Genomic DNA, 24,789 nt, shown 5'->3' with positions numbered 1-24,789 from the left:
TTCAGATTACTGAAGAAGTGCGGATTATTCAACCCGTATTTTATACGTTTATTAATAATTTTTACTGAGGTTTTCGACAAATGTATTGAAAATGCATGCACAAGCCAAACAAACAAAGATCGACATTTATATTAAAAGTGCTTTAGTTACATTAAAAATATTTTTCAAGGATAAAGGTTTTTATCTTTAAATAAATATATAAAATGCTATAAAATACAATTTATTATAAGGTAGGTAGGTAGGAGATATTTAATACAAACTTGACCCTGAAGCAGTGGTTTATTTGTATGGAAAGTTTTTAATTATAACAAAACTAACAAAATAAAAATATATTCCTTATTATGATACCACATAACCTGTTGATAATTTGCACATGCTTCTGAACCGAATTGAACATATTATTTTTGTTATATTCCTTTAAAATGTAGTGTACGTAATTTTTCCGTTCTTGATTTATAAATGAATTCTGCGGATTTTCTTGTGTCCAATCAAAACGTACTAAGATTATAAATTTAAAACCTTATAGTTTATTATTTTTCTTAAAAATATTATTGATTAATATTAGTACAATATATGCAAAGAGCAGACGTGAAAGTAAACAAACTGGTAGCATTTTAGGTATTTAAAATTATGTACAATCTATTTAAATTATTTTTTAATCTGAAAGCTTTTTTTATTGAACTTTAAAATTAAAACAAAGGATATACCATTATAATACCATTATTTATACCGAGCTGTGGCCACTCTAACAATACTATAAATAATAATTATTATAATAGCGGTTTCAAACAGAATTCGTCATTCAAAGAGATTTCATAGAGATATTTTAAACAATTAAATCATAAAAACATCAATCTTGAAACGAGTTGGTGGTGGGTACAACATCAATAGCACACTTGGTGAAACACATACATAATATTCATATTTCACATTGCTTGTAAATATACAAAAAAGTCTAGAATAAAAGTAAAAAAGGGATTTATTACTACGGTAATATTGGATTGGATAAATTTGCATGAAAGTGTGTCGTATTCCAGAGACATTAAAAAATATACTTATTATTATAATTTTGCTGGAGTATTCAAGAGACAGTTATTTATTATTTGCATATTTATTAGCAATGCAATATGTTGGAACGCATTAAAAAATATTTACAATAAAATGAAAACTATTTTTCACACTAGTGTATCAGACATTTGTTATATTACAATATTTATTATTATTTTATATGTGGGGATTAATAATGAAGAAGTCACAAAGTGTCCAAAATTTGACCCCATATTATGGATACTTTTAAATATTTTGTATTAGCAAAACGTAGTTTTTCTATGTCCTGGATTGTTTAAAGATATCATGTAAATAGTTATCTTCAAATCAAGGGCTTATGATTACCACGGTCTTTACAAAACGAGTCTATTAAAAATGAACTATTAATGGTAATTTTTAAGGTTTAAAAATGAATAATTATTATCGTTAATAATACACTGGCAGCTGTTAAGCTGATGCGTGTATATCAAGTGTACATGGTTATTAAACATTATAAATTGATGTGTGCATCTAGGCGGTTTTTGAACACTTTAACTAAACTAGCACCAATCACTTTCTCGGGAAGGCCATTCCATTTCTCCACAACTCGGTTTGTCAGGAAGTTCTTCCTGGGGATGGATGAGAAAGAGGTAGTATTAAGTTTCAGGAGTTGCACTATCCTGGATTCAAACTAAAGATATGAATTCTTGTTTTCTATGATTTATTTTGTTGCCCTTTAATAATAAGGAATATTTTTGCGTTTTTTTAAAAATATTTTTTATTTCCTTTTTTAATTACTATAAAAAAATGCCATTTAATCTTTAACAGAATATTTTACATTTTCTTTCTTATGTTACACAAAAATTATAACTGTCCATTATTTATTATAGGAGCAAAAATTCATTGACATTTTCTTGTATATCCACGAACAGGCCATGCCTTTGTGGGATTTTTTTGTTTACTATGTTAACTATTAATATGTATTTCATTGCTATGTAATTATGCTTTATTTTTTGTATACTCTGTTTTATCACTTATGTTTATTGTAAAAAAACAAAAAATAAAAAATAAAATTTTAAAAAATGCATGACCTCTGAGATGGCGGTTTTCATTAATAGTGAACGTTTTTCAACTTGAATTATTTAATATTATTATGGAATGAGCTATTCAAATGAGGAACTTCAGCCCTATGGGAAATTGGATACAAAAAATGTTTTCTTACGCGCCGTAAAAGTTAGAGATAAAAAAAATATTAAAAATATTTTAATAAAAACTCATTAATTTGAACGACGTCACTGGTTCATATGAATCGACCAATTATAATAGAGTTGTGTAAGATTTCCGGTTTACTTACCACCAACGGACCAATCAGCAGAACTGACCGAGAAGAAGCGGAGAGAACTTTAGACGTCACACGCGGAGTAATTTCAAAAATACAAAACTTTAAAAAACCATAACGCTCATAATACGATACACAAATATTAAAGAAAATTTTTGGCTTGGTTTAATAGTCTATTAACACAAATATATATTTTTTAAAACTGCTGAATTTCCTCATTGACACAAGTATACTAAAAATATAAAGAAAAGAAAACCAATCCAGTTCAAATTTACAGTCTAAAGGAGTCATGTAATTAAGTAGGTCTTAATAATGCTTAGTCCCTGCTATTGTAACACGTGTACCTTACGTGTAATACTATTCATTTAAAATATTGTCAAGATGTGGTAAAGTATGCGATTTTAATTGAACAGTAATAATGAGTTTCTAAATGGCTCAAAATTCTCGGGAATATTGCAGCAAAGTAAATTCAATATGAAAATGAGGTAGAGTTAACATAATTATTGCTGATAATATACGTATGTGCTATATGACTGACAAAATGTCAAGTAGTGCTGGATGCAAGGTTTATATCTCTGGAATAAGACTCATTTGGTGCTATACTGATAACATGAAAATAACAGTCAAAAGTTTTCAAGCTCATATACAGGGAAACATACAAACAAGTGTCGAGGATTTCATATTACGCTATAAAGTTGAAAATACAAGGTGTCTTGCAATATCAGCACGTCTTGAGAACTTACAAACTCGGGTCAGCAGCGACAAGATTCAGTTTGGATTGGCACGGAAGATCACCCCTGAAAAGTGTAATTTTACTAATATCACTACGCACTACTTGCAGTGTAAGTTACAGAATTATTGCATAATATTTGTGAGAAATGCCTCCTGTCAGCAGGGTCGACATTACTTGTGTGACTGTAAAGAGTGTTCTTATCAAACAAAGTTGGGACGTGATTGTCACAGGGCCGGTTTTAAACTTATATCTCCTTCAACAGTGAAAATATTCCCTGGACCAGCGATAAACCCACTTATATATTAACTATCGGCAATTTTCTACAAACAAAAAATCACTTTGGAATATGTCAAGCGGTAATAATTTATTCCGAGCAGTTGTTATGGAGTACTTGAAGCTGTTTGATGTTTGGTATAGGTATATTGTCATTGTGTCTTGACAAAAAGAGTCTATCTTATTCTTAGTTAAATTATTTAGAATTTTGCCAAACGAAAATAGCTTGTTGAAATCAGATGACAAAATGATAAGATAAAATAGTTTGGTGAGTAGAGATAATCTAAAAACAAAAATTATCATCATTTCCTTATCTGCTCCCAAAATTGCTTAAGGCTCTCTGCATTGGTGATCAAATTGCAGCTTGTCTTGATCATTTTTGTTACTCGTGATTTGTCTTACACTTAAATAAAAAATGGACTTTTCAAGGAATCGAACCCAAAACCTTCTCTCGATTTATTTTTACATGAATGTAGCAGTTCAGTCCGTAACACTCATCCATGGTTCTGGTTTTATTTCACATACAGAACTGCATTGTTCATCCGCTCGGACACATAATATAATATGTCCATTTGCTACATACGAGTACACTTACTGTATATGGAAGTGTATAATAGAAAACAGAATTAATTAACCCAGCCCTGTAATTGTGAACAAGCTCTATGGGAAATACGTGTCTTTTTTGGGTGATTCCGTGTAAGTGATTTCGTGTAAGTTCGATTCGTTCCGACATTTCGACTACCATCTTCAGGATAAACTGAAAGTTTGGTTGAAAAAAATTATCCGTTTATGTCCTAGTAATTTGTACCGTGTCGCAGTCGGCAGTAGGCACACTCCGTGTCATTTTTGTAGTGTGTAGTGCCGGGAACCATGTTGAGTTTAATTTTAGCCCATCGTCTCTGTTTATGTCATTTGGGTGTTTGTGTATTTCAGTTGCCTGTTTTATTATAGTGTGCACTGTAATCTTTGGTTCTAAGGCGAAAAAATGTCACGTGTCTATATAGTGTTCTGCTCTTGCAGATTTTTTAAGGTGCCCAAGTTTGCACGCTGTTTTATCTTCATCGATTCCTTTCTTTGTTGTGCGCCCTGTTTGTCCAATGTACACTTTATCACGTCCTTGACAGCTAAGTTTGTCAACTATTTCAGTTTCCGGGGGGCACACGGTACAAATTACAAGTACCTAATGCGACACCGTACAAATTACTAGTATATAAACATTTAAAATACATTTTTTCTACAAAATACACAGTCCGTGAAGATGTCTCCTGCGATGGAGGCTGAAACATTTCACTTACACGGGATAACCTAAAAAAAATACGTATTGATAACAGAGACCGTGAAAACCTACTCGCTTAAGTTCCACGAGGTTTTGGATTGTTACATTAGGTTTGTAATATTATTTTTAGTGTTCATGTGAATTGTGGGAGAAGTGATATAATTTTACTTATAGTTTAAAGAAAGCCATGCTTTTAATTTTCCTTAAAATTAATTTGGTTAGTTTATGTTTTTTCTAATAAACTTTTTTTTAATTATTGTTTCTTGTCTAAATTAATAAGCATATAAGCAGTTTTGTATTTTTCTAATTATACAATGTGTATTGCTTATAAAATAATGTCTAAATTAACTAAGTAACTAGCTACATAGTGTATTCAGTGAAATGTGAAAACATTAATTCATTTGTAGATTTCAAAATTATATAAAATATATAACCAAAGAGACAAACAAACCATTATTTAAAAAAATAATATTTTATTTAAAATTTATCACTAAAAATGTATAATCCAATAGAAAAAGTGAAACTCAATTAACCTACAGTGGTTTGTTATGCCTCTCTGAGATTAAAAAAAAATAATTTTAGATAGTACTTCAAGAATTGTTTTCATGAAAAAAATGTAACCTTTTTATTAAATTATAATGTAACCTTTTTATTAAATTATAATATTCACCAACTACTTTTTTATTGTTGATACTGATCATAACTTTAGGATTGTGCTTAAATATCGATACATTTTATAAATAATACTTATGTTTTTTATCCGAAGGAATGTTACCCCAAAAATTGTTTTATACAAAATTGCTATTGATGTTGCGAAAATTAAAATTATTTTAAGCAAACATGAGAATGCCATTGACCATGTATAATGTAAATCACATTATGTAATATTTATAGACTATCATAAATTCAATTAATCACCTTATATAATTATTATTCTTATCTGCACCTGGGTAGTTATTCTGAAAGCAAAAGCCCGCACAGAGAACCCATTTTTAACGCATATTTACGTACTAAATACACGCTAACAAAGCGATCTCTTCGCGCGCTAATACCGTTCAGAATACTATCCCTAGCTAAACATAATTACATACATACAATTAAGAGTTATTCGAGAAAACCTGGATAATTGTAATTAACTGTCAGATCTGGATAGTTTTCATACATACAGGTTATAAAAAAGGTTTAATCAAATAAATTTAAAAACCTAATCAGGTCAATCCCACTCATATCCTAAATGTTTAATGTGAAACACTAAAAGTTTTTTTTTTTTAAATATCTTAGTACCAAATCATCCAAGATAAACAATTTCAAAAGCTGAACCATCTGAGGTTAGACATCCAAGGCTAAATCATTTTGGAACAAATCCCTTTGAGGTCAAACCTATCCGAGGCCAAATCTTCTAAGGTCAAAATTTTCAAAGGCCAAATCATCCGAGGTCAAACCCATCGTTGGCTAAATCATCCAAGGTTATTTTTTTAAAGGCCAAATCATCTGAGGACAAACCCATCCAAGACCAAACCATCCAAGGTCAAACGCATTCTCTGTTTGGTGGAACTCTAGGTTAATAAAGTTTTCTTCATTGGCATACGATACCTATAGGGTATGTCGCTGAGGTTGGACTGGCTGTGGGAGTGCGGCACTTTCTGGTGGTGAGCGTCCCGCACGCCGGACACGGCCAGCTCGTGGGCGGAGCCCGACAGCGAGCGGTCGCTGCCGCGGCGCCGCCCCAGCGGGGGTCCGCCCGCGGGGTGCCCGGAGCCATGCTGCAGTAGGGCAGCCACGGGAGGGGCGGTGGTCGACGACTTTTTCTTGGCGGGGCCACCGAAACCGAAGAATCTGGGACACATAAATAATTGAATTGATAAATAAGAAATAACAAAACTATTGATATTATTTCATTGCTTTTTTAAAAAATAAATATTTGCGTTCGTATTAAATAATAAATACCCAAGTGTTTAAATTTTGTGAACATTTTGTTTTAGTCATGAATAACAGTGTAAGAAAATGGGAAACAAGGGCGAGGTTCGAACCTCGGACCTCCTGCTCCGGAGTTCGAGACACTACCTACAGGACGACAACGCGTCTCTTGTGACATTACCGGGTTGGTTTGTAGGTAAGATGCTAAAATCAGAGGTATTTAGAGGTACGCTCCCGCGGCCTGAGGTTTGAGATAGGTTGACTAGCTGCCTAATAACTTCTGAAGTCGGCTAGATCTTCCCATTCAAGTAAGATGTATTATAAAATCCTCTTGACTGATTTCTAAGTAGGTACTAACCCGACGATCTTGGGACTTTGGAAGGCCCTTTTAATAGTCACAATTCCGTCAACACAGTCTGGTTAGTCATTTTTGATTTAGGGATATCAAAAATGAGTTAATCACCAATCACTACGGAATCTTACAGATTCATCCTCCAGAAAGGGAGCAGACATGAGATATTATGCAAGTAGAATTCGGAATACAGTCGTCAGCCTTATCTCTGTACCTTTTTTTCTGAAGAGGTTGCTTGCCAGCTGCTATGAGTGCTTTATAGTGTTCTGAGCGGATGAAACGAGGGTAGCAATCTTTCTTCAGCAAGAGAGCGTAAACATGGTCGGCGGCAGCATCAAATGTAAATCGTGAAGGATTCTTCAACTCATGCTGCACTCGTTCCTGGGTCTTGCCGTCAATGTTGATTTCGCAAGGCGCTCCCGCAGCAAGAAATTCCCTAGAAAACAATTTATTCCGTGATAATCATGTTTTTTAAACCAAAGTAGCAATGGCAAACAAGACAACAAGGTTTGTCCTGTTGGAAATTTGTGAAAAAGGCATACGATAAGAATTTTATTATTTTAAATTTTATTGATAAACCTTTACGGGTTACAAACATTTAACAAAATATTTTTACTTTTTAAAATTCATATTCTACTGTTAATGATTATATTTTTAACACCTTTTGGAAAGGTTGTCTGGGTCTTTTGTTTAGTTTTGTCTGGTATTTTATTGTATAATTCCAGTCCCTGGCTTATTAGTCTCGATTGTCCTTGTGTCGTTTTAGAAGGTTGTGTATGATATTTTTCTGATATTCTCGTATTGTTTCCATGGTTACTACAATTTTTTTCAAGTTTTGGTTCTCTGTCTAATGTGCGGCACATCAGTGGCTAATTTATGAATAAATTTAAGGATTCTAGTTAAAAAGTTCAGTTACATTTAATTGCTTAGTTTGTTTAAAGAGTTCTTTAGTTGCTGCTAGATAGGGAGGTCATATACTAACTTTAATATTTTATTTTGCTGTATTTGTAGTCTGTTTATGTCGTTTTGATTTCCTGTTCCCCATAATAGTTGCATATAATATATTTTAGTTTTTACGCAAGCTTCATACATAAGTTTTTTTTTCCGTTTTTGGAACAAAGTTTTTGATTAAAAAAAAAAACACTCGATAATGTCGCCACTTTGTTAATTAAACTGTTGATATAAATTTTCCATGTCAATTGTCTGTCTATTGTTAGTCCTAAGTATTTAAAATGTTCAATTTCAGTTAGTCTTTCATTATTTATGTAAGCATCTACTTTATGAAATTTTTTTCTAGATTAAAAATGAATAATATTGCTTTTTTTTTCATTGAGTGTAAGTAAGTTTGTGTTTGTCCTTTTAGTCAACATAATTAGGTCTTCGTTTATGTCATTGTTTGTTAATACGTCTGTTTGATTTTTATAGAATAGTCCAATGTCGTCGGCATACATAATAATTTTTCCTTTAAAATTGTACAGGGATAAGTCATTTGTCAATCAAATATATTATAGTAGATCCAAAATAGATCTTTGTGGTACTCCAAAATTTACTTTTTGTATTTATTTTAATCCATTCAAAACCTAAAAACTATTATTAATTTCAAGAGATGTTATTAAAATATTTACTGAAGACTTTCGTCTTCTATTATTCAAGAAAATTGTCATGGGCTGTAAAAAAGTAATATAAACTCGGTGGAACTAATTAGACGTCGCATGCACACTAATGGGTAGTAAATGCCAAGGAAAAAATTAAATGTTCCATAAAATATAGTAAATGTTTTTGACAAAAGCTTCACTAGCTTAAGAGACTTATCAATAGACTATCAACGTAAGACAATTAAAAAAAAATGTGTATCGTATTATTTTTTTATTTAAACACTTTCTCATTTGTCCAAACCAATAGTGAATCAACTGCTCCACAAGTGTATGGCTTATGTTATGTTTTTGTTCTTTCATTGTGCGTTTTGTAATATAAATAATATAGATGTACATAAATTAATTATAAACATATATATGTAGTGTTTAAATTGTCTGGACATTTTGTTAATTATCTCTGTTTATTAAGTTAGTCTTCTTTGTTTATTCTCAATGCAAAAATATTAATAAAAAAAAGTATATTGTTAAGTGTGCTCGTCACGGGTAACCCCAGTGAGGTCACATTATTTTTATTATTAATTTTATTTTAAAATGGAAAAAATATGCATAAATAAATACAGTTTACATATATATGCATAGGGGCATATTGCCTTAAGGCAATTTTTTCATACCTATCCAAACCATTCAGTTTGAGAAAATCAGTGGTATGTGAAGTAGTATTACTATAGCTATGATTTTATTAAAGTATTGTTATTTTGAAAATCCCCACCAAAACATCGAAATTACGAAATTATCGTACATCGCCCGCAACGGACACGAGTTCAACTCGGTAATATTTTCTGACAAAAGTAAGACCCCGTATAATGAGGAAGTTCTGTGTTTTTAAAAATATTTTCTTATTTGTATACTATATACTATTAACCCAAGCCTAATAAAAAAATAAAAAAATACATATCGTTTTATCAGCGCTATGATTCTTTGAAGTTTTGTATTTCTGAAATGACTCCACAAGTGTCGTCAGATATTTTCTTCCGCTTATTCTCGGTCAGTTCTGCCGATAGTTCCGTTCACGGAAAGTAAACCGGATATCTCTTACAGTTCTTTTATCATCGGTTAATTCATATGAACTAGTGACGTCGTTTAAAGTAGTTCGTTTTTGATAAAATATTTTTTATCATTGTTTTCCTACATTTCCAGAAACATTGTAGCACAATTTAATGCTCTATTTTTTATTGCGCGCAAGAAAAATATTTTTGTATCCAATTTCCAGCAGGGCTGAAGTTCTTCATTGTAAAAACAAACTACTTTTACTCGCTAAACGTCAAAACACCCTAAATGTCGAAAAACATGGCTACCCCGAAAATCAAAAATCTGCTGCCGGTTGCTTCACTAACATGGGTTGATTATTGTAAACCCGTTTTCACTCACATGAACCTGTGACGTTCGAAATAGTAAATTTTTATTAAAACCATTTTTATCAATTTTTTAAAACGTTTTGGAGAAACTTCTCAGTACAATTAAATGCTCTAATTTTTACCGCGAAAACATTTTTTATAAAAAAAATGATATATCCAATTTCCCGTAGCACTGAACTTTCTCGTTGGCATTAAATCAAGTCACGGTATACTCACTCATAAATCTTGCTGACTTTGCGTTGTATCTGTGATTGCGCACTCCTCCGAAGGTCGTTGGCTGCCATCCAGAAGCGGATGTTCTCGTGGGAGTACTCCTTACGCAGATAGGCCGTGAACTCGTGCAAGCCGGTGGCGTCAGACACCAGCTCCTCCATCGATACCGCCCATCGTCGCACTCGCTTCTCGGTTGGGACCTCCACCCTGAGGTGAAATTACAGAACTGTGATAGAGGAATGACCCAGGTGTTTATTTATTTATATATACGCCCAATGGGCATTTTTAAGGATATTTGTGGTGCATATGCCCATATGAATGATTGTTATTTGTATTTAAAATATTAAATTCAATATTTGATCGTTCCGAACTGTTACAACTAATTAACTTGCGAGTTCCGGGCCGGGTTGCCCGATTTAATAAATTATTCTATGTAAATGTATTTACAACAAACTACAGTGCACACTCGCCAATAAGGAGAATTCATACATTTGCAAATGAATACGCAAATGACGTAGATATATTTAATATAACACTTTTGAATTTTAAAAGGCAGTGTATCAATTTACTATCTTCAAATTGTAATACCTAAATAAAACTATGTTGATTTCAATTGTTTACTGTTTATTGACTTATATCTGTATCATAAATTAGTATTTTTCTAACTCCTTCTAATTTTAAGATTATTTTGATATAACTTACTATATATATATATATATAAACAAATTAACTCCTGTTCTCCACTGCAATATATGTATGTATTATTATGTATCCCCGTATATTCTCTACGAACATTTAATGATTTTTATTTATTTATTTATATTTTTTTCTTTCTCTTAATTCATTTTTAATTTTTTGGTCCTCTTTTGTGTAAAATGTATGTCTGTCTTCATATTTAAAAATGCACTTCTGTTCTTTTCACTTTTATACAAATATGTAAAAATGATATTTTTGATATTTTTCTTTTTCTTCTAAAAATCATTTTTATATTTTTTTGCTACTTCTGTGTAAAATACATGTTTGTCTTTAATTGTATATATGTATGTAAAAACATGTAGAAGCCTGAAAGGCGTTTAAATAAATAAAAAAAATAAAAAAAATAAGCAGCAATTTAAATTATTTGTTTAAAAATTGCTTCTGGATTTGAATCACGAGAATTTAGTATATTTGAACTCCGAATTATTGTTGCATGTCTGCTATTTATATTTGATGTTTATATCCATACAGTGTTATTTATTAAATTATATTTATTTATTATGTACTAGACCATAATATTAAAATAATGTAAATGAATGCCTCGACACGGGTTATCTCAGTGAGGTGTTCATATAGAAAATATCAATTATTAAGGTAATTTCAAAAAAACCCTCAACATTCAATAGAGAAATTCTTACATGACGCACTATTTATAAAGTAAATTCCATTATACGAATTTACAAAGAAGAAAAAATGAAAGAATTTAAGATGAATAAGTCACTCAGATAGCAAAATAATATCAAAATCCCTCAATTCCACACAAGTCATGGTCAAAACGCCTTTGTCTTCAAATGTATAAAAAAATACAATAATCTTCCGAACGAACTAAAATCGATTAAAACTCATCATTTTAATTCCCTTTCCACACCTAATGGTGCATAGAGCACTGCATTGGTACACCAATCGCAGGTATATTGATCATCTTTGTTACATGAAGGTAAGATGATCAGTCTTACGCTTCAGGTACCAGTCCAGGGACTATGAAATATTTTAGTGTGAAAACACCCTTTAAAACAAATATGTCGGGAATCGAACCCGAGACCTCTTGCATGGCAGGCTAACGCGCTGACCATTACCCCACGAGGCCTACCAATAGCAATGCCAACAATTTTATTGTTCTAAATGACCTAATAACAGTTGGATATAAATCTCTCAATAGAAGCAGCTTTCTTCTACCAGAACAGTTAAAAAGGTATAGATGGAGAAGAGGAAGATTTACATAGTTTATCGAGGTAAAACTTTAGGAAACTACAAATATTTAAGTATGACAAACTGTTGTTTTACTTGAAGCGAATCAAAACTCACTTCGGATCATTCGGCAAAACATTTTGCCGTGTTAAAGCAATACTGTAATTGTTCGTAGGCAAGTTCGTATGTTAAAAGTAAATAGCTTCATAGTTACAGCGAGCTGTTGATCTGCCAGTAGGTGAGGTCGTCCGTGACCCAGGGGTTGGAGGGTTGGGCGGCCACCAGCAGAGGATCGTACTCCGCGAAGGTCTCCGCGTGCTGCAGCAGCCCATCTAGCGCCACCGATACCTTGACGCGCGTGCGGCTCAGGCAGCCCTTCAGGAACTCCACCTGCAAGGGAGACGCACTACTTACTGATTCTGTCCAGAAGTTCAATCACAAATAACTATCGACGTGCTTAAAAATATGCTAAGCATTAGAGCGATCACAATGAACATGCTTAAGTTATCGCGGTCAAAAGTCAACGCTTGTGTAATCTCTAAATCAACGCTCGTATCGGTTTGTTTTTTGTTTTCCTCGTAAATAAATACAGTTCACTGGCGAAAAATCGGTATTTACTACAAAATACAATACAATATTTTTCATTTGTAAAATAGTAAGGAGTATCTAATACAAAAAAGTGTAAATTAAATTACAACTACTATGGCGACTGGTTTTCTTGACATTTAGCTTGCTAACCGCCGGCTAAATGCAATGAATAGCATGAAAAATAACAAATAAATAAATAAAACAATAAAAATAGCAGTTTTGGAATATTTTCCATATTTGCACCGGTGAAATTCAAATATGTGATTGCGCAGCAGGATTGTACGTCGCGAAACGCTAATATTTTGACATTTAATATTAGGTGTTCACGGATGTTCCACTGTGATCGCGAATACGTTAACAACCACGATGAGAAATTGTGATCACGTCGTTTATTAGCACGTCGATAGTTATTTACGATTGAGTCACTGATGAAGAAACGGTCTATCGAAAACAAGAATTACTAAGCTCCATGAACAATTTTTACTTGAGTCATGTTTCGGTTGTGAATAGCCCTATTTATATATAATTTTTATTTACGCCCATTGGGCAATCAAAAGAACTATATATTTCATTATATGATTGAGACAAAAAGACATACTATAATATAAGTAGAAGGACAAAAATATAGAAAATCGTTGAAGTAGCATAACGAAGAAATGCGGTCTCACTTTTCTTCATACAAACGTGTACCCGTATTTTCACCTTGGATTATGGCACTAGAGCAATGATTTCTAGATATTTACCGTTGGCGTGTCTTTATCGTTTTGCTTTTTTAGTAAATCGTTTCTTACGGCAGCTAGGACCACCCAAAAAAAAAAAAGCGCCCAATTTTATCTGCCGTCTTCAGACGTATGTTATACAAATATGACATATTAAAATAAAGTTATTTTTATCTTAAGGATCATTATCAACAAATTTTCTTTGGGTTAACTAATGAGTTGATATAATGCTATTTTAACGAGTTTAAGTATTTTAATGAGTTTACGAAGGATGAGACACCAAAAATAAAATAAAATACTTAAACTCATTAAAATAGCATTATATCAATTCATTAGTTAACCCAAAGAAAATTTGTTGATAATGATCCTTAAGATAAAAATAACTTTATTTAATTTACTTACATATAACTTTGAATTATGTATCCTTACCTCTGTTCTGTATAAATACATTTAACTTTTAATAAATTTTTAATAAAGATACCAGTCTCGAAGATGTCGCGAAAGCGATGAAACCGGTCACTGGATATTCCAAATTTGTGGATTAAAGTATCACTCGTGTTTTATTTATATAATAAAATGAAGAATATAAATACTATGTGACATCTCTATATCCAGTACCTATAATTATACCCTTGTGAAAATTAGCGCATTTGGTAGGTAATTGCTCAATGGTTTTTTTCTTCTTTGTGTATGAAACTGTCATAAATTTTAATCATTTTTTTAAGTTTTTAAAAATATTTTTGCTTTGCAATTTTATTCTAGGCTAAGAGAGACCATATTACCCACACCGTCTTTGGTCCTCGCGTGTGAAATAGAAGTAATAACCCGGTTTAATTGGCTCTGCCCGACCAAATTGCTAAAATTACTAAATAAACGTGGGTTATAAAGCGGGAAACGCGAGAATACGTAGCTACTTCTGCTTTATACTTTAGCTTACGGCCACAAAACCCGCACGAGAACATTACAATAAAATTAAAAATAATACCAGCAGTATTTCGGTTATATATTCATCATCATCATCACATGTTCTTCCAGACACAATGACGCATCGGGCACCGAATTTTACATCAAATGCAGCGGATCTCGCTTTAGGCGCCAACCCATGATTAAAGATTTACCAACTTGTTCTTTTTTAAAACAATTTTCCGTCTTTTTAATTTTCGTATGCCCATAATGATTGAATTTTTTACCCAATATGTTAGCGTGCTTATTACATAAAACGCTATGTTATAATAATATGTACATACGAGTATAATTTTTTTTATACTGTTTTGGTTTACCAACTGTATATTCTTAAAATGTTTAATGTTAAATTTAAAAACTTAAGTATATCGTAAAAACATTCAAATTAAAAAAAGTTATTGTTCGATGTAGCCACCTTTAGCGCGGATAAAAGCATCGAGTCTGTCCAAGAAGGCTTCACACGCTGCACGAATGTGGACTGATGGTATTTTGTCCCATTTTCAGCGAAGAGCAATATTTAAGGCGTCGACCGTCTCATATTTTTTAGCTAATACTTTGGTAATCAAGGTTCGTAGGTTTTCACGGCCTTCAGAATACAGATAGTGTTTTTCTGGGTTATTATGCCGTGTTTGTGGGCTTTGTATTGCCGACGTTTCGGAGCACATTGCAGTGTCCATCTTTATATACTGACAAAAGTATTAGAAAGTAATGGCTATGAAAAGAAGGATATAAAAAGAAGAATAATGTCGGTAACAAATCCAAAGAATATTTCCAAGATGGATGATGCTAATACGGATAAAAGAATAGCGTTCCTTCCCTATGTCAAAAATGTCACGGATAGAATTGCAAAAACGCTTAAGAAACGGGACATAAGGACAGTGTTCGGTACGACCTCAAAAGTAAGAAACTTACTAAAATCAGTAAAAGATCGGGACCCACTTGAAACAGATGGAGTATATAAATTAAATTGCAAAAGCTGTGAAACAGTCTACATAGGGCAGACTGCCAGAAACATAATGACAAGAATAAAAGAGCACAAGAGTGCATGCAAGTTGGGCTACCCTTGATAAATCAGCTCTTGCAGAGCACTACATAGAAACAGGGCATATTTTCTCATTTGAGCCAAATGTCCTTGGACAGCCCAAAAATCATCAAGCCCGTGTAATAAAGGAAGCCATAAAAATATACAAGCATCCTAATAACATAAACAGGGATGATGGGTTACGACTACGAACCTCATGGTACCCGGTGCTTCCAAAGCCCACGGTACAAACTCCACACACTTAACCACATACATTGCCTGACTGCGACACGGTACAAATTCCTCACAATTAAACACACTAAAAACTACACTCATACATTCAGCACTGAAGATGGACACTGCAATGTGCTCCGAAACGTCGGCAATACAAAGCCCACAAACACGGCATAATAACCCAGAAAAACACTATCTGTAATACTTTGGTCTCTAGAATGGACCATATGGAAAAGTCCATTGACTAAAAATAGCATTTTTAAAATTCATACATCCCTAAATTTTACATTTGAAGCACTAATGAATAAATAACCGAATAAGCAACATTTCTTTTGGTCCACTCCTGTTTAGTTTCGAACGTATCCATCTCACATTACCATACTATCAAGACAAAAATACCAGATTTATTATTTTTATTGACAGCATACTGATAAAATAAAATAGGAAATAATGTATTAGTTAAGTATACCCCGAGAAAGAAGCTTGTTTACTTTTCAAACCGGTCGGTGAAAAAAAAAAATAGTGATCAAAACAAAGATGTTTTATGTATTTTATCACACATATCGTTTCGAGCGGCTCATTGTCAGTTATTGCAGTACAAAGTTCGATTGATATAAAATACGAGAAAAATCTCGTAAAAAGGAATAAAGATGAATAATTTATTTGCCCTTCAAATGGTTGGAACATACTTAAGTAATCTTTATTGATTTTCTAAAAATACATTATAAAACGCAAGGGAAAGAAATTTATACGGAAAGCTGGAAACAGATTAGTGGAACCAGTAGGGTAAAACCGGGTAATACCGGTCAGGGGGTAATACTGGTCATTACAATACCACTCGTATTACTACGTTCCTGCGCACGCACACACATAAAACGGTTAGCGTTACTATATTCCGTGCAGCTGCACCGACTGCCGCTTAGTTCCCAGCACACGTTTGGGATGAATATGCATCAATTGTTTTCTCGTAATTTAATTTGAATTTAGTATTTCAGAATGTCTAAACACAAACAGACCCCGTTCAAAGGCATCATGGAGCCAAGATCGGTTACACAAAACTTTTACGTGAACTAATGGATAAAAGGAAACCAATTAGAGAAGCACCTCGATCTACTGGCGTACTATTTTCAACGCTTCAAGAAAGACTGAAAAACAAGAACAGCTGGGAAGACATCCAGTCTTCACAAGAGAACAAGAAGATGAAATGGCTTCCCCGGTTAAGTCCTTAGTGACAATATTGTATGGCTGCACTTCGTTTCAGATTAGAAAAATTGGCCTATGTATAAGTTCTAAAAAAAAACAAAACTAATCATAATTTTAATAAAAATTTTGAATTAGCTGGCAAGGGCTCATACTGATTGGTCCGGGTATGACTCTCCTGAGGGCTATATCTGCGACTTATATCTGAACAAAGCTTGACCGGTATTACCAACCTAGTGACACCATGGCAGGTAATATGCCATGGTGTTTAATTCCAGTCAAATCCGTATTTAAAAAAATTATTATTATGACAAAATTGTATAACGTATTGATCTCAATGATTGTAATTATGTTAGAAGAATACTGAAAGTATAATTAGTATAAAGTTTATTAAAAAAATATTGATTTTTAGCTGATTTGTGATTATTTCTCTTTGAGTGACCGGTAATACCCGTTCTTACCCTAATATGACTTAATATACCAAGTCAATATAAGGGGCTTAAAAATAATAAAATGGTTTGATAAAAGCTCAAATTTAATTTCTCAAAGGGTGATTAACTTAAAAGTTATTTTAATGTATCTAAATAGCAAGAATATTAGGTTGCCTCCTTCCAAGCCAAGGGAAGACATATTTTCCAATTGAAACCAAATGTAACGGAAAAGCCTTGGTTTTCCAAAGCAATTCTGAACGAATTTGAGACATCTTCTATTCACAGGATGCGCACTGTTGTACTGGTTCTTACCTGTTCAGAATCCATGTCCGGGACTCTGCTATGTGCCAATGTCAGCTTAAGCAGGAAGCTCTAAATCATGTTTTTTTTATGCCCCATAAATGATGTTATCCGGAGTTCCTATCCGACCTCTCTGATATCAACGTCCCATTCTCTACTTATATTCTAACTCTCATGTCCCCCCCTAATAAACATGTATTCAAAATTTTGTGCAAATATCTAGTTATAAAATGTATTAAGTTGTACATAAGTTATATATATAAATCGGGTTGTGGTCCTGTGACTAGTGTCTCGGACTCACGGACCAAAGGTCTGTGGTTCGAATTCTACTCTACCCCAACTTGATTCCATTTTCTAATAGTGAGTGTTTTACAACTCGTTGAAAATGGCCCTCAAAATAAAATATTTGGGTAAATCATAAGAACGCAAATATTTATTTTTCTTAAAAACACACTTACTTGTATTTAGCATGTGTAAATATTTAAATAAACAAAAATATGAATATTATTTATGCTCGAAGCATTAACTTTGTGGTCAAACATTTTTTATACAAATATTTACTAACATTAATTAAAAATCTGAAACTCGACACTGGTTAGAACACCCCAGTTGAGAGGTGAAAAGGCAAAAAAAGAAGAAGAAGAAGAAAATGTATCTAAAGCACCTATTTTCGAATATACAATTTTAAAATACATATATTATTCCGCTTCCAGAGATAAATACACAAAAAAATGTAAATTAGTTTTGATGATTGCTGGGCCCTGTTTACAATGGGAAGTAAAGAGTTATCTTCAGTGTAAAATCGATATTTTCGCACGAAAATGTGTATATTTGTTGAAAATTGAAGTGTCATCGTCGGAAACCTGTAATTAAAGGCGCCTAATTTTTTTTTATTGAAAAATTAAATTTTTTATATAAATAATTCAATTTTACTTTGTGGACAATAAGGTAATATTTCGTTTTTTTTAAAACATTTTTAAAGTAATAATGGTCTATGCATACTTCCAAAATAAACTAAACACATTATAAACTAAAAACGTCACAAGTTACAGGCCACGCGGCGTAGTCACGAGCCATAACATGCACCTGAGTACAACCGAATGAAATCCGACACATCCCGACCGCAGGTCTAAACCGAAATCGCGGTCGAAACTTGTTTTACTGGCTGAAACTGCCGAAACCAAAACTTCCATTCGTCACTAAAGAAATTATTAAAAACATGGACCATTTTAATACGTGTCACCATTTACTGTGTACATCGGGAATGATATTGCAAACGCTTTCGTGGCCGTAGAAAACACTTTTATCTCGCGTATTTTGTATGTAAATACACGAGATAAAAGTGTTTTTTACGGCCGCGAAAGCGGTTGAGAATAGGCCTCCGTTAAATGGGTTAACAATTATAAATATAAAAATTATTTTTGACTTTGTGGAATGACATTTTACATTTATTTATTTTTAAATTTGTATGAACCGCTTTAAGTTTAATCAAGAAACGGGTATATAAATGATTTATATAGAAATTATAAAATCACAATTATAATCAAAAAACGGGTATAGAAATTTTACATATTAATAAATTGGTCTTCGTGTAGACAATTTTGAAAGATTAGAAATAATAAAAGGCATTAACTAAAAACATTTTAAAAAAGGATTCATATAATCTACATTTTCTCTCCTTTCATTCATCTGTTTCTTTCATAATATAAAAGCGACGTATAACAAGTCCTGATGGTGAGGAAGTAACCTTAAAACCGGTCGACGTACAACTCTAAAAATAATGTGGTATATAACATTTTATCAATAAATAAGTGATAATAAAATAGATAGTAATATATATAATCGTTGAGCAAAAAAATATTTAAAAAAAACATTTGGTTGTATTATTATGAATGGAGAGTGTATACACATAAGTTGATAAAGGAGATAGTGGTTTTTGACGACAAAGCAATTTATCAGACCACCTTTATCGACAGATGTTGCGTAAAAGACGAAGTTGGACAAATTCTCGGTAGGTGACATCGCTGAAAGATTGATGACTGACATTTTTACGAATTACTAACGCCATTTATATAAGTTACATTCGACCTAATAAACGTTCGCGGAATACGTAAAAAAGGCCAAATTCGTGGGGCCTTATTTATAAACCTGGAATAAAATTACGCATAAGCATAGTGGTAGAATACGGATGAGAATACCATCCTTATTCTACCACTATAATAAGGATGGTATTCATATCTGCATTCTACCACTATGCCTCGGCGTAACTTTACCAAGTTAATGAGTAAGGTCCCGTTTTTATTGAATTTGATTTGTTTGATTCATCATCATCATATCCTTATACGCACCAAGTGGTACCTCCCCCATCTAACAGCAACTAAAGAACTCTTTAAACAAACAAATCAGTTAAATTTAACTGAACTCTTTGAACAAAAATCCTTAAAATTTATTCGTAAATTAGCCGCTGGTGTAATTATAGACGATAAACTAAAACTTGAAAAAAATTGTAGTAAACATGGACACAATACGAGAATATCAGAAAAATATCATATGCAACCTTCTAAAACAAGACAAGGACGGTCGAGACTTATAAATTAAGGACTGAAATTATACAATAAACTACCAGACAAAACTAAAGAAAAGACTCAGACAACCTTTTCAAAAGATGTAAAAAATATTATCATAATCAACAGGATATGAATAAAAAATTAATATTATTTTTGGAAAAATGAATGTAATAATCCGTTAGGGTAAATATATACTTTTTTTAATGTTGGTTTCTTGCTTGTTTATGCAGGAAGCTCCTACATCAATTGGAGATGATAAGAAAACGGCGTTATGTTTCGATGTGTATTTATTCCATATTTAAAAAAAAAAAGTATTTACACAATAATCTTCAAACTAAAGTCCAGCTGAATTGCAAATAAATAATTCGTCAGCAGATTCTTATATTGTTTTCTATGTCTTAAACTTTTATTTTAAAAACATTACATGATAATATTTTACCATATTTAGTTAAAAATTAAGACTATCTTTTTATTTTGCATTTCCATTCCATATAATGAATAATATAATACATAATTGGTTAAAGAGCCATCCGAACTGAACTCTTTTGAAACACTTTGACTTTACTGAACTAGTCATGATAACTAGGCATTACCTGCTTATATAGTAGTTGTTGAAAGTTTTCTCCTTACTTCCGAGTAAGAAATTAAGGTCATATTTTTATTTATATCCCTACAGAGATGAGGTAGAATCTTTTCAAATTCAGGATTATGGATATATCCATAATCCTGAATTAAAAAAATTCTACCCCATCTCTGTAGGGATATAAATAAAAATATATACCTACTCCCCCTTGGGAGAAATCCAGATTTGTGTATGTACAAATACACGTACCAAAATAATGTTGTGTAATAAGATCTGGTCAAATATATAAGTAAAAATAAATTGCAGAGTCATCTGCAGGCGATTACTAGTACTTAATTTAACTCGGAAGAGTCTTAACTACACAAAATAAAGTAATCTGCTAATTAAAATACTTAACTTCAATATCAATACAAAGATGGCGCTCCAACTCGCTTGTGAATGGTTTCTCGTTTAGCAACATATATACAAAAATCAAAAATGTTACCTGTGTGGATATTCGCTAATAAGCGGAATGGAGAATGTTGTAGTACCTACTTAAAGTGGCCACTTAACCCAGCCAATGACAGGTCAGAAGCCCTGTAAACGCTCGAATATCCATAATCCTGAATTTGAAAAAATTCTACCTCATCTCTGTAGGGATATAAATAAAAATAGAGGGACTTGGGAGAAATCCAGATTTGTGTATGTACAAATACACGTACCAAAATAATGTTGTGTAATTAAGGTCATCTTCCATTTCCCTTAATATCAGCAATTTGACATCCGTGCTAGGAAATTAGTATGTTGGATATTCTAATTATTTTGTTGTTTATGTATTGAAAATGCACGCTTCACCTTCTGCACCATCCTTAAGACGGTGTAGAGGTATTATTATGAAACTCTTGATACTACTTGATAGTAGCTATTTGTTTGTTCATGTAAAACATATTATGATTGAATGGATTTAGTAAATGGAGATAGTTTGAAACAGGTCGAAGAATTTGTATATCTGGGTAGTATGTTTACTAGAGATGGAAATATGGACAAGGATATTGAAAGGAGGGTTAGTGCCGGTAACAGAGTTAATGGTGCCTTAAAGTCTGTCGTAGCAAATAAGTGTCTATCGCAAGAGGCTAAATTAGCAGTTCATAATGAAGTTCTGGTACCAACCCCAATGTATGGAAGCGAAGCATGGAGTTGGAAAAAAAGGGACAAAAGTAGACTGAATGTTGTTGAAATGCGATCCCTCAGGCGAATGTGCGGAAAAACAATGTATGATAGGTGCCCTAATGTCGAAATTAGAGCAGAATGCAAGGCTGAGTTAAGCATTATCGACAAAATTAAGAAAGGTCTTTTGCGATGGTTCGGTCATGTGGAGCGAATGAATGATGAAAGAACGGCCAAAAAGATTTATGATGCGAATGTGTCTGGTTGTAGAAGTCGAGGAAGGCCGAGAAAGACATGGCATGATCAAGTACAACAAATTCTTGAAAGTGGTCATGTGAAAAGTCGGAATAATCGACGAGCGTGCATGAGAAGATGTATGAATGTGAAGGAAGCAAAGGAAGTGTTCCAGGACAGAGTGGTGTGGCGTTCTATCCTCTCTGCCTACCCCTCCGGGGAAATGGCGTGATGGTTAGTTAGTTAGTTAGTTAGGATTTAATGGATTTAACCTCAAGGAATAAATACATAAAATAATGCAATTTACTTACAATTTTTGGTTTATTACACACGAAAATATAAAGATTACACATATAATATTTTAGAGTAAATTTGAGTACGTTTAAAGACAGAGAAGGGCAAGTGACGTGTTACGCGCCCTCATATAGGTTCATTGGGCACTGTGGCCATAGACAACAACTCTCTGGTCCCCACACACTTTCCCCCCAAGTGATAACGCTATGGAAGAAGAGTGGGGGTGGTCTCCAGAATTTAATAGGTCAGGTGGTCAGGCGGGAGTGGGCTTGGTTTCGTAGAGCACTGCATTAGTACAACAAACGCGTGGCATCCTCATCATATTTAAATAAAGGCTCGGTGATCAGTCTTACGATTCAGTCGTTAGTTCAGGGACAGCAAAATATTACAGCGCAAAACCACTTTTTAAAATTAAATTATGAAAATTTTCTCTTGTTTGAGAATTAATGAAAAAAGTAGAGGGGATGGAGGGAGGGGATAAGCTTAATAGGTTAATCAGTTAATAATCTTATTTAGTGTAAACCTTGCCGGGGATCGAACCTGGAACTACGAGGCCAGCCTTTCTCCTTCGACTTCCTTTTTCGGGATCCATCGAATCAAAAACGCTCGTCCACGGTTCAGGTTCTATTTTTAATTTAAAGCTGTATTCTTCACCGGTAGAGACACAGAAAACTATGTGCGTTAATAGGAATCACCCGGAAATCAATTCTCAGGGTCAGCAGATCGTTATAAGGTTATAAGGACAGTGCAGAAATTGAATCATACATTTCCTGCATGTAAACAATTATTACCAAAATATTCAATAGTCATGAAAGCAATTTAGAATTATTTATTTCTTATATTTAGATATAATAAGCAATAAACAACTTAATTGAATTAATTAATAAGTGCAAAATGCAGAAAATTTTTATTAGTCTTGAACTTTTAAAAAATTCACAACCCTGTCCATATCGATGTGCTAACTATAATGTTATGAACACTTAAAGTACAAATAAATAAACATATTACAACAGAGATGAAGAAAATTTTAAAGAAGGCAATATTGAAGTCAAGGCGTCTACAAATTTGGACAAACTCAAAATATTGTTGATAAATCCACCCGGTCCATGAAGAAGTATAGAAATTTAAAAAATAATAATTTCAGGCGTTGCCTAGTATGTACGTGAAATAATTCAATTAGATGAATCTCAATCGCATAAATAAAGGTTTCAGCTCTTTAACTTCACAAACATCAACAGATGAAAGAATTGAAGTAATATAGATGCTCAAATATGAGCAAAATGGTGAATGTTACACAGTGTGTAAAGTGGCCATTTAAACCAGCCAATGACAGGTCATAAGCCCTGTAGATGCCTAGACTTCTATATTGCCTTCTTTGAAATGTTCTTCATCTCTGTTGTAATATGTTAATGTTAACAGCTCCCCAGGGAGTTGAATCCAGTCCTTGTCTACAAAAAATTGGACAAACTCAAAATATTGTTTACAAATAAATAAATAGTAATTTAACAACACCGAAGTTCTGTCTACAATTTAATATCCTGTAGAGAAGCTAGGCCCGTTATCAAAATATGACCAAACAAATTTCGCGAATCGATGATTTTATCATAATTTAAATGTACTGGGGAGAAGTTAAGCGGGTTGGCATATTCAGAAGTTCCTCCTTTCAGTTCAGATTACAAACTTTTGCTCCCTTCATAACGCGTGACACAGAACTTGCGTTAGCTACTTTCATACTATGTATTTATATTAAGAAACTTCTTCAAAATATTCTTAGAAAGAGGCAGCATCGGTGGTTTTTTTTCAAGACGCAGAATCAACATGCCGATGGTTATGCGGTAGGTAAAGAAATGTCTTCGCTAAATAATATCGTATCGCCTTGGATGTTATAATGCAGTCTCGGAGGTTGACGTCTTTCAATGTGAGTCGTTCAGCTTCCCTCTCGGAGAGTGATACATTGTCGAAGTGAGTCATTCAGGTTCCAAGATGTTAGGATTTGTTATACATAATGGGGAACTTCAGCCCTAGGGAAATTGGATAAAAAAATGTTTTCTTGCGCGGGGTAAAAATTAGAGCATTCAATTGTACGGCAAGGTTTCTTGAAAATGTACGAAAAAAAAAATATTTGAAAAAAACGCACTACTTTGAATGACGTCACTGGTTCAGATGAATCAACCTATGATATGAGAGCTTTGGGAGATTTCCGGTCCGCTTGCTGTTTCTGGACTAACGGGAAGAACTGAATGAGAATAAGCGGAAATGAACCTTTGACGTCACACGCGGAGTTATTTCAGAAATACAAAACTTTATAAAACCGTAGCGCTGATAATACGATATTATATTTGATGTATTATGGATTGGTAAATTCAATACTGACGTAAGGTCTGATTGGCTGGGGAAGTTGCACTAAAACGACTATGGCTTTAGCT

At 33.0% G+C, this 24,789-nt stretch overlaps 1 protein-coding gene across 1 annotated transcript in view; it reads right to left on the bottom strand.

The window, feature by feature from the left end:
- Nucleotides 1–24,789, bottom strand: part of LOC148274973 (uncharacterized) — a gene marked incomplete at its 5' end in the record, with an annotated part of 95,091 nt that overhangs the window by 2,908 nt on the left and 67,394 nt on the right. The window contains 4 exons of the mRNA XM_088236348.1: nt 6,241–6,483; nt 7,131–7,352; nt 10,143–10,346; nt 12,298–12,473. Coding sequence (XP_088092474.1) covers nt 6,241–6,483; nt 7,131–7,352; nt 10,143–10,346; nt 12,298–12,473 — 845 coding nt within the window. The remainder of the gene's footprint in view (nt 1–6,240; nt 6,484–7,130; nt 7,353–10,142; nt 10,347–12,297; nt 12,474–24,789) is intronic.

Source organism: Micrasema longulum, unplaced genomic scaffold, assembly GCF_059751315.1.
Source record: "Micrasema longulum isolate JH-2025_06_02 unplaced genomic scaffold, ASM5975131v1 h1tg001538l, whole genome shotgun sequence".
In the NCBI taxonomy this organism is placed as follows: Eukaryota; Metazoa; Arthropoda; class Insecta; order Trichoptera; family Brachycentridae; genus Micrasema; species Micrasema longulum.
Note: the sequence above shows the minus strand (reverse complement) of the source record. Positions and strands in the feature narration are given on the sequence as shown.